Source organism: Eurosta solidaginis, chromosome 5, assembly GCF_040869045.1.
Source record: "Eurosta solidaginis isolate ZX-2024a chromosome 5, ASM4086904v1, whole genome shotgun sequence".
In the NCBI taxonomy this organism is placed as follows: domain Eukaryota; kingdom Metazoa; phylum Arthropoda; class Insecta; order Diptera; family Tephritidae; genus Eurosta; species Eurosta solidaginis.
This window is the reverse complement of record NC_090323.1, coordinates 273843942-273857987: the sequence shown is the minus strand read 5'-3', so window position 1 is coordinate 273857987 and position 14046 is coordinate 273843942. Positions and strand designations below refer to the sequence as shown.

At 35.8% G+C, this 14046-nt stretch overlaps 1 protein-coding gene and 1 long non-coding RNA gene across 2 annotated transcripts in view; one reads left to right on the top strand and one right to left on the bottom strand.

Moving 5' to 3' along the window:
* Positions 1-14046, bottom strand: part of LOC137253605 (uncharacterized) — a 37663-nt gene that overhangs the window by 8511 nt on the left and 15106 nt on the right. The window lies entirely within an intron of this gene.
* Positions 1310-5694, top strand: ArfGAP1 (ADP-ribosylation factor GTPase-activating protein 1). The gene is made up of 7 exons (XM_067790854.1): positions 1310-1541; positions 1611-2179; positions 2236-2350; positions 2409-2498; positions 2642-2701; positions 2779-2908; positions 5196-5694. The coding sequence occupies exons 1-7, from the start codon at positions 1482-1484 to the stop codon at positions 5519-5521; spliced, it is 1350 nt and encodes a 449-aa protein (XP_067646955.1). The 5' UTR covers positions 1310-1481; the 3' UTR covers positions 5522-5694.

Genomic DNA, 14046 nt, shown 5'->3' with positions numbered 1-14046 from the left:
GCGATAGACGAAAGAAAGACCGTGGGAAACGGCAAATGGAAACGGTTCTTTTCAGCGGTTTGGATAGTATAAAAGGGGTAACTGGAGGGAACAAAAGTAAAGTAACATATAGCAGCATATCGGGCTACAGTGCGAGCGCCGCTTTCCGAATAAAACAAAATACATTTAATTTTTGTTTTCGATTAAGTTTCTTAAAAAAATTCCTTGTGCGCGGAGATCCAGAAAGGATCAGTGTAGTGCCGAAAACAATAATTCTTTAGTTTTTTGATGTAAGGCAAATTGCCTTCTATTAGAAGCGCGGTTTCGGTCGGTAATTTTAAAGGAAAAAGGCGACACAAAACCCAACCACCAGGACAAGATTTCATTGCTGCATAATGATGTGGAATATTTATTTACCAGGTGAGTCTTTAAATGCTAAAGGATTTTTGTTTTATCATATAGACTTTCGCGCCGTTTGGGGTTCACGTGACCTCAATTTCGACTTCGGTCACCAGTCTCCTCAATAAATCCGCAGGCACGGATTTTCATGAATGAAGATTCCCACTCAATTATTGTTTTCTCGCGTAATCCTAAATTCCAAAATTACTATCTTTTTGATTTTTTTTATATAAACGTACTTTAATATAAGAATTATTTTCATGAAAAGTGTAAAAAACGTACTTAGGCTTGATACAAAAAAGTACTTTATTTATAACTATTTCACAAAACGGCCTCTTCTATTCTTCCCCTTTCTCTCATCATTCGTGTTGTATGGGATGGGAGGTTTCAAAAGGAGCTGTCACTACATAGACCACCTTGCCGTTATTACATCATGGTAAACAATGCGCACTGCATTGTGAATGTGTCAACTGCCTGACAGGATGTTCAATATGGCTACTTTTTAGCGTTTTGACAGGGTGTTCAATATGGCGGCGCATATCTTCAGCGGGTGATAGAGAGATGCAGAATGAGATAGCGATAGTCAATTACAAATCAGGTGATCCAATCATTCTGGAATTTTGACGTCTATGCAGAATATATCACACTTAGTTATCATTCATAGTGTACAAGTACAAGTGTGTTGACTTATCTGTCAAGCATTCTGACAGGCACTCGCTGGATTCGGAATGACAGCGAATTCAAAATGGATACCATTACCGAATGCTCCGAATGATTGAAAAATTGAAAAAGTCCATACGATTGGTAGTCAAAAATGTTGTCGTTGAGACTAAAAATGCGACTCTAGACCTGAGATTTCCATCAGGTGAGCGAGGCTGTTTGTAGTTTTGACGTTTATCGCTTAGTGAACACACTTGGTATAGGTACACTATGTTATCATTCACAATGGCGCACTGATTAGCACACGTCAACAAAATAATTTTTATTCGTTCCACCCATCGACTTGACAATAAAAAATAAAACACGATTATTGCGAAAATATGTTGAGCTAAAGTTTGCCATCCTAAAGATAGATTTAACCGTAAAGTAAATAGCATTTTATAATGGCTAGCCCTCGCACCCGTCGCGTTCTACAAGAGCTAAAGCCACAAAATGAAAACTCCGTAAGTTGGTTTTTATAAAAAGTAGAGATAATGAATATATAAATGCTTTTATATACTTATTATATTAAGAAATGCTTTGAATGCGGTACGCATAATCCACAGTGGGTTTCTGTGACGTATGGTATTTGGATATGTTTGGAATGTTCAGGAAAACATCGCGGCTTAGGCGTGCACATATCGTTTGTGCGTTCAGTTACTATGGATAAGTGGAAGGACATTGAGTTGGAAAAGATGAAAGTAGGTGGTAATAGTAAAGCTCGAGAATTTTTCGAAAGACAACTCGATTGGGACGATCGTGCACCAATCTCTCAGCGATACAATTCCAAATCTGCTGCTTTGTATCGCGACAAAATAAGCTCTTTAGCCCAAGGCAAACCATGGGATATTGTTGAAGCCCAAAACCAAATTGTCGTTCCCAATGCTTTCGGTGGAAGTAGTTTCGAAGATAAAAATGCAAGTTATACATCACATTCTAAAAGCAGTGGGTCTCGTAACGCTGATGGAGCTTATCAGTCGGAAGAAAGCTTATCAAGTGGATATAATGCAAATAATTACCAACAATTTAATACATCAGCCTTCAAAGAGCAAAAAGAGGAGTTCTTTGAGCGCCGAAAAATAGAAAATGCATCACGACCAGAGTGAGTATTAGAAAATAGTCATCCATAGTTATATTTTATTCTTTCAATTCGTATAGCAATTTGCCTCCCAGCCAAGGTGGAAAGTATTCTGGTTTCGGCTATTCTCGCGATCCTCCACCTAAAACTCAATCTCAAGAAATCCTCGACACTACGCTGTCCTCTTTAGCTTCGGTAAATTTGTTCAACAATTTTTGGTATTTTTTTTATTCGAATTTTCTTTTTCAATTAGGGATGGAGTATGCTTTCAGCAGGTGCATCGAAGATAGCTACTACTGCTAAGGAAAAAGCTGTTACGACTGTTAGTTTGGCTTCATCAAAGGTCTGTTTGGCAATTACGTTTATTTAATTAAATGGACGTTGTTTAGTTAGCAAAATAGCTTAGTTTTTTCTTCTTTTAATTTTTAAGAACTTCAGTTTGTTGATTTTATTTTAAGTTAAATTTTCTTTGTCATGAATTTGTAGATTAAAGACGGCGGTTTGCTAGAAACCGTCCAGGGTCATGTTTCTGGTGTAGCGTACAAGGTTTGTATTTTTAGATGTTCAAATTTTACAGAAATTTACCTTAATATTCTTTTTTAATTAATTTCTCTTGGTTATAGGTGACAGATATTGGCAAAAGAGGTTGGAGCAATATTGGCGGAAGTAACGTTCCATCTAATCAATTAAATGCTGTTGGCAATAATAATGGATGCAATGAAAATTCGTATCAGCGATCACATTCCGTTGGTGGTAACATACCGAATTTCATTATATTTATGTGTCAAACTTTTCAAGTAGGCTAAATAAATTCAATGATGAGGAGCCAGTGGGTTGAATATTTTTCACACACCGACTTACTTTAAGATATTGGCACACGTGCATGTATTTGTGGTCATAAACAATCTAAGATGTAGTGTGTCCGAGCGGCCAAATATTGACAACAGTAATTCTAAAGTTTATGATAATATACTTTAATGATCTAAGTCGAGTGTTCAATTAAAAATAAATTATTTCACTATCTTTCCAACGTTTCGCTAATCTTTGTTGGCATCTGCAGGGGAGTATTTATTTTAAAAAATCCCGGCCACAAACAGAAAAATTGGCAATAAACTAGCGAAACGTTGGGAAGATAGTGAAATAATTTAGTTTTATTTGCACACTCGACTTAGATCAGTAAAGCCTATTATCAAAAATTTTAAGTAATTGTAAAGTACAAGTGATGTGGTGGTAACGTGCTCCTTCTAAAACACCGAGGGTTCTGAGTTCAAGTCCTGGACAAAGAAAAATTGGACATTTAGTTACGAGTTTCTTCATTAGAAAAAGGTTTCCTAAGCTGGGTTGCCCCTCGGCAGTAATTTTCATTTATTTATTTATTTATTTAGTCTAGTAACAAATGTTTAGCACAGACACTTATGACTAAATTACAGAAACCAGCTTATATTAAGCTATGGAACACATTACCAAATAGAGTTTATATTATTACAGATTAAGTAATTTTTTAGTTAAAGTTGAAAAGCGTATTTTTAGTCCGGGAAATCATTATCCAAAACATTTGAGAAACAATTAATTTCTGATAGGGCTCTGTTAATAGGCGCTTTTGACAAACACTCCCGCGCGTATTTCTGCCAATTAAAGCTTCTCAGTGAAAACTTAAATTTCTTGCAGAGCCGTTCGGAGTCGTAAAGCACGCCCCGCCGATTTCTAGGGAAAATTAAAGACGCAAAATGGAAGGTAATCTCGGCCTAAACTCTCTTCGGAGGTTATCGCGCCTTGTATTTTTTGCTAAAGTGGTATTTAATTGATGGAAAGTTGTTGATAATGTGCTGCAACAGCGCAGTGAAATTTTTTTCTTGTGTTTGATTCGATAGTTATGATAAATAGATTGTCAGCATTTTATTCGACGAACGAGTTACGTTGCCACAGCTGTTCAGTCTTTGCCGGAGAAAGTGATGCTCTGTAATAAAAAAATAACACTGCTGCAACAGCTGCATCTCGAACACACCCATGTATTGGATTATGCTTTAGCTACCATAAAAGTGAGAATCATATTGAATTCGAAAGTACAGCTGCGGAATAGACATCACCTTAAAGTCAATCGAATCATTATGATATAACAGTAATTTGGTTTGATAAACTCCGATGAACGGTAAAACATGGCGTTAATAGAAATCGAATAATTATATTAGATATAATAGTAATTTGGCGGCCACCGTGGTGTGATGGTAGCGTGCTCCGCCTACCACACCGTATGCCCTGGGTTCGCACCCGGGCAAAGCAACATCAAAATTTTAGAAATAATGTTTTTCAATTAGAAGACAATTTTTCTAAGCGGGGTCGCCCCTCGGCAAGCGCTCCGGGTGTATTTCTGCCATGAAAAACTCTCAGTGAAAACTGTAGGTCCCGTCCGGCCAATTTGTAGGGAAAATCAAGAGGAGCACGACGCAAATTGGAAGAGAAGATCGGCCTTAGATCTCTTCGGAGGTTATCGCGCCTTACATTTATTTTTTTTTTTATAATAGTAGTTTAGTTTGATAACACCCGAAAATATTAAGACCGAACTTGAAAGAACTGCCAAACTACTGCCCATGGGGGCAATTCGTGTTCTTTGATATAATGAATACTTTATTACGTTTCGAAAATTTGTTTTATGATTTATCACTTCACAGAAAGTGGATTGGTCTCAGAGCTGGGGCTTTAGTATGTAGTAACTCTAATCGAAAGAAATTTCGTTCCGATGTAAAAAACATGTTTATGTGATTTGGCTTTCGAGTCGTATTTCCATTCGAATCGAGTTACGTAATAAGGCCCCTGACACAATTTAGAAACAAGTTTCCAATATATTTTTAATGCTACTTGCTCGTAGTTTGAACCTTGGAACTTCGTTACGGCTTAGTTCGCCACTCCACGGGGGTCGCCAAACTGTTAGCTTATACATACTTATATCAAATCGAAACTTCTTGCTTATGGTCACAAATATATGAACATATACATACATAATAGTCTAGGTATTGTGTGAAATAAATACCTCAAATTACAGGGGGCGGTGACTGGGAGTGGGAAAATAATACATCGAAGTCAAATTTTCCTCAGTCTAATTCATACCATCAACAATTGGGTGAAATGAATGATAACAACTGGGCAGGCTTTGACGCAAGCGGATATCAAAATGCTTACCAACAATCCAAAAGTTCTACGGAGGATACAAAAACCGCATATGTAGGTAAAAATTCAAAGCTTCAAATATCTTCTCAAAAACTATGTGAAGGGCTAAACAATCTTGATGTTAAAAATGTGCCAAATAAAAGTAATAATAGTGGAAAAAGTACAGAAGAAGATGCTGCATGGGATTTGTTGATGAAATAAAATATTTCAATCTTACCATAGTTCAAAACATTTATATACCTACACATGTAATATCCGATTACTGATGTGAAAGTTGTGTATCTTCGTAACAACATAAAAATAACTTAATTCAAATAAATATCTATTCTGAAATATGCTTTTAATTAGAGATACCCATTCCATATTCACACGTGCTTCATTTTGTTTTTGTAAAACTCGTAGGCATTGAAATTGGTAACCCCCTTGTGCTCAGCCATAAGAAATTATTTGATATAAGCGAGTATATAGGAAAATAAGTTGTATACTCACCTAAAATTTCTATAGTTTATTTCATTCACATTTTTAATAATATTTTACCTATATCTATTTTGACATTGCACTACATCCTTGAAATTTTTAGCATAGTGGATAGTCAATATAATTACAGTGTAACCACTTTACAACAACAACAGTCAATATAATTTACATAATCCTTTTTGATCGACATTCGCGCATACATACATACATTATATGCATCTAAACCACTTTTTTTTCTCAATTCACATCTGATAATAAAAATATTCAGTATTTATTAAAATGCATTTAAAGCCTTAAGACCCTCAAGATGGGTCAACCGCAGACAAAACTAATGGCAACACTAACATGCTAAAATGGGACAAAACCAAGGCATTCAGTTTAACTTCCAGCAGTCCTATATACTTGATAATGTCAAGAACAAACACCGAAGAAACCCCAGCAAACTAGTAAAAAAACGATCGACGCAGCACGCGGCACCGAAATTGATGAGTGCAAAAAAAAACAGAAGTTTAAAACTCTACAACAATACATACGGTGAAATTATACAACACAAAACACTAAACCTTTCTAAAGGGGTGAGCTTTTGTTACCCCCTTAGAGATTTGTCTGAGGAACTGGAGAATGGTACAAACTCCTTGTTAATTGGAGATTTTAACATTAACATGAATGTTAATACCGCAACGAGTTTTAAGCTCAATGAGATATTTTCACGTAGTGCGATGAGGCAAATGGTAAATTTCAATACAAGGATTGCTGAGAGGTCCCAAACGAGAATGCAAATGCTGATGTACTGTCCTGTACTAATCTTGAAAATAACAGAATTTCTGATCACGAAACCATTTCATTTGCTTTCAAAGTGTGTAATGCAAATCCTCTGCGGAGAATGATACCCACAATGTGTTGGAAGAATTATTCTGCCGATAACCTCATTTACTTATTAAGAAACTATGATTTCAGCGTATTAAAAAATATGCATCTCAATGACTCGGTTGAATATATAAATACCTGCTTATCACACTGCATGGGTTTATTTACATCAGAACAAGACAGGATAGTGAAGCTGAGAAATAAGTGGTACGATCACGAACTGACCGAAATTAACAAATTAAAAATCCAATTGCACTCACAAGCCAGATCCTCTGGTGAATTTTCGGAATATAATACGGTTGCGAAGTATTATAAGAAACTAATCGAAATTAAAAAGATTAAGTATATGGAAAAAAATATCGCCTTAAATTCCTCTGACAGGAAATTAATGTGGAAACACCTTAAGCAAGCAGTAAACTTAACTGAGGTGCGAGACAATATCCAGACAGTGATTGTAAATGGTATAACATATGAAACACCCGAAGATATAGCTCAAGCATTGAATTCCTTCTTTGTTGATAGTATTGTTGACATAAATCGAGAAATCGAAACTTTTGATAGGCGACAGTGTGCAATACACGCTTAGCACATGTCTGAAATTCCAAGAAGTTACGGTTGATGATGTCATATTGGTAGCTAAAAGGTTAAAATATAAAACCGGAGGAACAAATTTAGGAATAATGCCCGACGCATGGAAAATATCAACAATAGTGCCAATAAAGAAGGTAAAGAAATCAATAAAGGCAGAAGATCTTAGACCGATCAACACGTTGCCAAAAATTCTAGAAACAGTAGTAAAAAATCAGCTCATAAGTTACTTGGAAATAAATAAAATACTAACTAAAGAACAATCCGGTTTCAGAGAAGGCCACTCTTGTGAAACGGCTTTAAATTATGTAATATCGAGTTGGAAAGAAGAACTAAATCAAAAGAAAAGTATACTTGCGGTTTTTATCGACTTAAAGAGAGCATTTGAAACTGTAGACAGAAATATAATGATTAAAAAATTGGAATTAGGGGCAACGAGCAGCAGAGGTTTCAGAGCTTTTTAAGTAACCGAAGACAAAAAACAGCCATTGAGTCGGTTGTCTCGGATGGAGTATTGACAGGAATTGGATTGCCACAAGGATCGGTTTTGGCACCGGTCCTATTTAACATATATATATATCATATCTTCGGCGCTAAAACATGGTAAAATAAGGCTGTTTGCGGATGACGCATTGCTCGAAGTAAGTGAAATTGATATCATGTAAGCTAGGAGCAAAATGCAGGAAGACTTGAACTCCCTATACAGGTGGCTTTGTAACAATAAGCTTAAACTTAATGTTAATAAAACCCATATCTAGAGCGATGAATAAGGAATCTTGTAATATCGAGCTAAAAATAATGAACTCAAACATTAACGAAGTTAAAACTTTCAAGTATTTAGGGGTTCAGATTGATAATAAATTAAAATTTAATGATCATATTGATTATATAATTGCCAAAATAGGCAAAAAAATTGGTTTTTGGAAGAGTCATGAAAATTTATCAGTACAAAATACAAACTGAAAGTGTATAAATCCATCATAGAGTCGTATTTCATATATTGTCCCACAATATTCTTTATGACCAATGAAACTCAGGTAGATAAGCTACAAGTTATGCAAAATAAAGCTGTGAGATTTATATTAAACATGAGGTATGATACTCCCATTAATAACATGAGAAGCACTAAACTGGTTGAGTATAAAACAGCTTATATTCTACCACAGTATGAAATTTGTATTTAATATTAAGCACGGTAAATTACCAACATACCTCAGCGAAAAGCTTATATACATATGTAAATGATGCGCATTCATATGTAATCAGAGAAAACAATAATTTTAGATTACCTCTTTTCAAAACAGAAGTGGACAAGCAAAATATATTTTATAAGGGCCTGAAATATTTCAATAAACTTCCTAATCACATAAAAAGTAGTAATAACTTCAATACTTTTAAAAAAATTTATTGGAGCATTGTAAAACCCTTCCAATAAGATAATTTTTTTCTTTTATTTTTATTTTACATGATATATCCGATACTGGAGCGCGAAAAGGGAATGGTAATATTGGTAGCAGCAAAATACAATGCACCCGGCCCTAAGGAAAAGATAATCAGTCGCCACTTGTAACTCCAGACAGTTCCAACAACTAATTTCGCTGGAATTCGGTATTTTCAGCCTATATTTACCGTTGCTGATCGGAAGCACTCGCATTCCCACAGCATTAATATAACAATAATATTGTGTAACGAAAATAAGGTCAAACAAAAGTTGGAGCAGGGGGGATTGGAAACACGTCCTTTTCAACTTCCCATTATATTTTGAGCTGTGCTGATCGGAATCTTCATGCATTCCGACAGCGTCTTTACTAAACAAAGTTGAGGGGTGATTGGGTACACGTTATTTTCAATTTCCAACATCCAAAGACATGTTTAGCGGTATTGATCGGAGACCAATACATTCCGACAGCTTAAAATACAAATATAATTGAAAAATATAAGTTCCAAGTTTTGTTGCCTTAAGCTGGGAGCACTGGAGGATTTGAAACGCGTCCTTTCCAACCTTCCTTAAATGAGTGGCTCCCAGACTCGTCCGTTTGTCACGCCAGTAAATATGCTGATCGGAATCATATGGCATTCCAACAGCATATTCAATAGAAATAAGTGATTATAATCATGAATTGTACTTAGTAATTTAAGTTTTAGGCCTAAACAGCCGTAATAATAAATAAATTAAAAACTCATCCTAACAGAATTGAAATCCCAAAATAAAACAAAATTTTGAAGAAAGTTAATACCGATCTCGTCGAAACAGGACTACTTATAATAACAGTCGAAACCACTATTCTACCAACAATGCTAAACATAGGCCACTCCCATTAAAATGCAAAAACTGCCTTAGCTGCAGCCATACCGCAAAAATATGTAAACATAAAAAAATGCAACAAATGCGCCAGTATTTACCACCTCCAAGAAGAGATGGAAGAGTGCAATAATGAAGATACCTGCATTAACTGTATCTCACATCACCCAGAACTTAAAAACCATTCAGTCAACGACAGGAAGTGCTCATTTTTCTTAAAAGAAAAGGCAATAAAGACTGTACAAAAAGACGATCACTAAAAGGTAGTTGTCATTTACAAAGAAAGACACCAGCACAAAAACATTAATACGGAACAATAGCTCGCAATAACAACCAAACTAGACAGCCACCGATTCTAGAAAATGGAAAAGACACAAAAAATAGTAAAACGATCACTAACAACACACAAATAATAACAGCACATCTACCGCCACCCATCACAGACAGGGCAAGCAACATACTCCGATCATCTAGCGGTTTAGACTCAGAAAACGGCTCTGAGCCAAAACCAACTAGCACCAAAAAATCACCAGCCGCAACCAAAATACTTCCTTTAAAATCGTCGAGACGCCTGCGATGTCAACTCCAAAGGATAAACAACTCAACAATCAACCCAAACGCGCTAATAGCAACAATCAAACGCCTTAATCTTTAAAACCACATTTATCATAGTTTAAATTATTATTAAATTTTTATTTAACAAGTAAGGAAGGCTAAGTTCGGGCGTAACCGAACATTACATACTCAGCTGAGAGCTTTGGAGACAAAATTGTCTTTTTCATGTATACATACAAAAGGTAATACTAAAAATCACCATGTAGGAAAATGAACCTAGGGTAACCCTGGAATGTGTTTGTACGACATGGGTATCAAATGGTGTTAATGAGTATTTTAAAAGAGAGTGAGCTTTAGTTCTATAAGTGGGCGCCTTTTCGAGATATCGCCATAAAGGTGGACCAGGGGTGACTCTAGAATGTGTTTGTACGATATGGGTATCAAATTAAAGGTATTATTGAGGGTTTCAAAGGGGAGTGGCCCTTAGTTGAATATGTGAAGGGGTTTTCGAGATATCGACCAAAATGTGGACCAAGGTGATCCAGAACTTCATCTGTCGGGTACAGCTAATTTATTTATATATGTGCTTTTGAGTTCGTCCTGCAGAACTTTTTCATTTTCGTCTACTTAATATGGTAGGTGTCACGCCCATTTTACAAAGTTTTTTCTAAAGTTATATTTTGCGTCAAAAAACCAATCCAACCACCATGTTTCATTCCTTTCTTCGTATTTGGTATAGAATTATGTAATTTTTTTCATTTTTCGATATCGAAAAAGTGGGCGTGGTCATAGTCGGATTTCACCCATTTTTAATACCGAGATAAAGTGAGGTCAGATAAGTACGTGAACTAATTTTAGTAAAGATATACCGATTTTTGCTCAAGTTATCGTGTTAAAGGCCGAGCGGAAGGACAGTCGGTCGACTGTGTATAAAAACTGGGCGTGGCTTCAACCGATTTCGCCCATTTTCACAGAAAACAGTTACCGAATTTCACAAGGATTGATAGATTTTTGTTCGACTTCTGGCATTAAAAGTATTCTAGACAAATTAAATGAAAAAGGGCGGAGCCACGCTCATTTTGAAATTTTCTTTTATTTTTCTATTTTGCGGCACCATATCATTACTGGAGTTGAATGTTGACATAATTTACCTATATACTGTAAAGATATTCAGTTTTTTGTTAAATTTGACTTTTACAATTTTTTTTTTTAAGTAGATTTGTAAGATTTTGTTAATTTTTATTTGGAACACATATAGTAATAGGTGTAACGTTCCTGCCAAATTTCATCGTGATATCTTCAACGACTGCCAAATTACAGCTTGATAAACTTTTAAATTATCTTCTTTTAAAGGTGGACGCCCATTGTCCAAAATTTTACTAATTTTCTATTCTGCGTCATAAGGTCAACCCACCTACCAAGTTTCATTGCTTTATTCGTCTTTGGTAATGAATTATTGCACTTTTTCGGTTTTTCGATATCGAAAGTGGGCGTGGTTATAGTCCGATTTCGTTCATTTTAAATAGCGATCTTAGATGAGTGCCCAGGAACTTACGTACCAAATTTCATTAAGATGACTCAAAATTTACTCAAGTTTTCGTGTTCACGGACAGACGGACGGACGGACGGACATGGCTAAATGAATTTTGATATATAGAGGTCTATATCTATCTCGATTAGCTTATGCCGTTACGGATTGCCGTTATGCGAACAAAGTTAATATACTCAGTGTGCTCTGCTCAGCTGAGTATAAACATCGTTAAAATGACCCTGAAGGTAATACAGTGCAACATAAACGGTTATGTTAACCAATATAATGGAGTTCTTACCTTAATGAAAAACATAACCCGCACCCGCATATAATATCTCTGCAGGAAACACATTTACAACCTATAAATAATATTTCCTCAAATACCTACGGAGGGGTTGCACTTCTGTTCATAACAAAATTCAATATGAAATCATATATATATGTCATTATTACCGACGACTTTACCCAACTTTACCAGTTGGCATCAAAAATGGAGTTCCCCACGCAATAATTTCCGTGGAGAATTAATTGCTAATTTCTTATATAACTCTAACTATACCTTGACGACTCGCCACTCATTTCAATACACATTGAACCCCCCCCCCCCCCCCCCCCCCCTGTCCTGTCAAGTCCTGGACAAAGAAAAATTGGACATTTAGTTACGAGTTTCTTCATTAGAAAAAGGTTTCCTAAGCTGGGTTGCCCCTCGGCAGTAATTTTCATTTATTTATTTATTTATTTAGTCTAGTAACAAATGTTTAGCACAGACACTTATGACTAAATTACAGAAACCAGCTTATATTAAGCTGTGGAACACATTACCAAATAGAGTTTATATTATTACAGATTAAGTAATTTTTTAGTTAAAGTTGAAAAGCGTATTTTTAGTCCGGGAAATCATTATCCAAAACATTTGAGAAACAATTAATTTCTGATAGGGCTCTGTTAATAGGCGCTTTTGACAAACACTCCCGCGCGTATTTCTGCCAATTAAAGCTTCTCAGTGAAAACTTAAATTTCTTGCAGAGCCGTTCGGAGTCGTAAAGCACGCCCCGCCGATTTCTAGGGAAAATTAAAGACGCAAAATGGAAGGTAATCTCGGCCTAAACTCTCTTCGGAGGTTATCGCGCCTTGTATTTTTTGCTAAAGTGGTATTTAATTGATGGAAAGTTGTTGATAATGTGCTGCAACAGCGCAGTGAAATTTTTTTCTTGTGTTTGATTCGATAGTTATGATAAATAGATTGTCAGCATTTAATATCTCTGCAGGAAACACATTTACAACCTATAAATAATATTTCCTCAAATACCTACGGAGGGGTTGCACTTCTGTTCATAACAAAATTCAATATGAAATCATATATATATGTCATTATTACCGACGACTTTACCCAACTTTACCAGTTGGCATCAAAAATGGAGTTCCCCACGCAATAATTTCCGTGGAGAATTAATTGCTAATTTCTTATATAACTCTAACTATACCTTGACGACTCGCCACTCATTTCAATACACATTGAACCCCCCCCCCCCCCCCCCCCTGTCCTGTCAAGTCCTGGACAAAGAAAAATTGGACATTTAGTTACGAGTTTCTTCATTAGAAAAAGGTTTCCTAAGCTGGGTTGCCCCTCGGCAGTAATTTTCATTTATTTATTTATTTATTTAGTCTAGTAACAAATGTTTAGCACAGACACTTATGACTAAATTACAGAAACCAGCTTATATTAAGCTGTGGAACACATTACCAAATAGAGTTTATATTATTACAGATTAAGTAATTTTTTAGTTAAAGTTGAAAAGCGTATTTTTAGTCCGGGAAATCATTATCCAAAACATTTGAGAAACAATTAATTTCTGATAGGGCTCTGTTAATAGGCGCTTTTGACAAACACTCCCGCGCGTATTTCTGCCAATTAAAGCTTCTCAGTGAAAACTTAAATTTCTTGCAGAGCCGTTCGGAGTCGTAAAGCACGCCCCGCCGATTTCTAGGGAAAATTAAAGACGCAAAATGGAAGGTAATCTCGGCCTAAACTCTCTTCGGAGGTTATCGCGCCTTGTATTTTTTGCTAAAGTGGTATTTAATTGATGGAAAGTTGTTGATAATGTGCTGCAACAGCGCAGTGAAATTTTTTTCTTGTGTTTGATTCGATAGTTATGATAAATAGATTGTCAGCATTTTATTCGACGAACGAGTTACGTTGCCACAGCTGTTCAGTCTTTGCCGGAGAAAGTGATGCTCTGTAATAAAAAAATAACACTGCTGCAACAGCTGCATCTCGAACACACCCATGTATTGGATTATGCTTTAGCTACCATAAAAGTGAGAATCATATTGAATTCGAAAGTACAGCTGCGGAATAGACATCACCTTAAAGTCAATCGAATCATTATGATATAACAGTAATTT

What these genes read in the sequence shown, in the direction of transcription:
- ArfGAP1 (XM_067790854.1), top strand. Translation starts at nt 1,482, where the DNA reads ATGGCTAGCCCTCGCACCCGTCGCGTTCTACAAGAGCTAAAGCCACAA. An exon ending in CGCTGTCCTCTTTAGCTTCG is followed by an intron (nt 2,351 to 2,408) that starts GTAAATTTGTTC and finishes TTTTTCAATTAG; the next exon opens with GGATGGAGTATGCTTTCAGC. An exon ending in TTTCTGGTGTAGCGTACAAG is followed by an intron (nt 2,702 to 2,778) that starts GTTTGTATTTTT and finishes TCTTGGTTATAG; the next exon opens with GTGACAGATATTGGCAAAAG.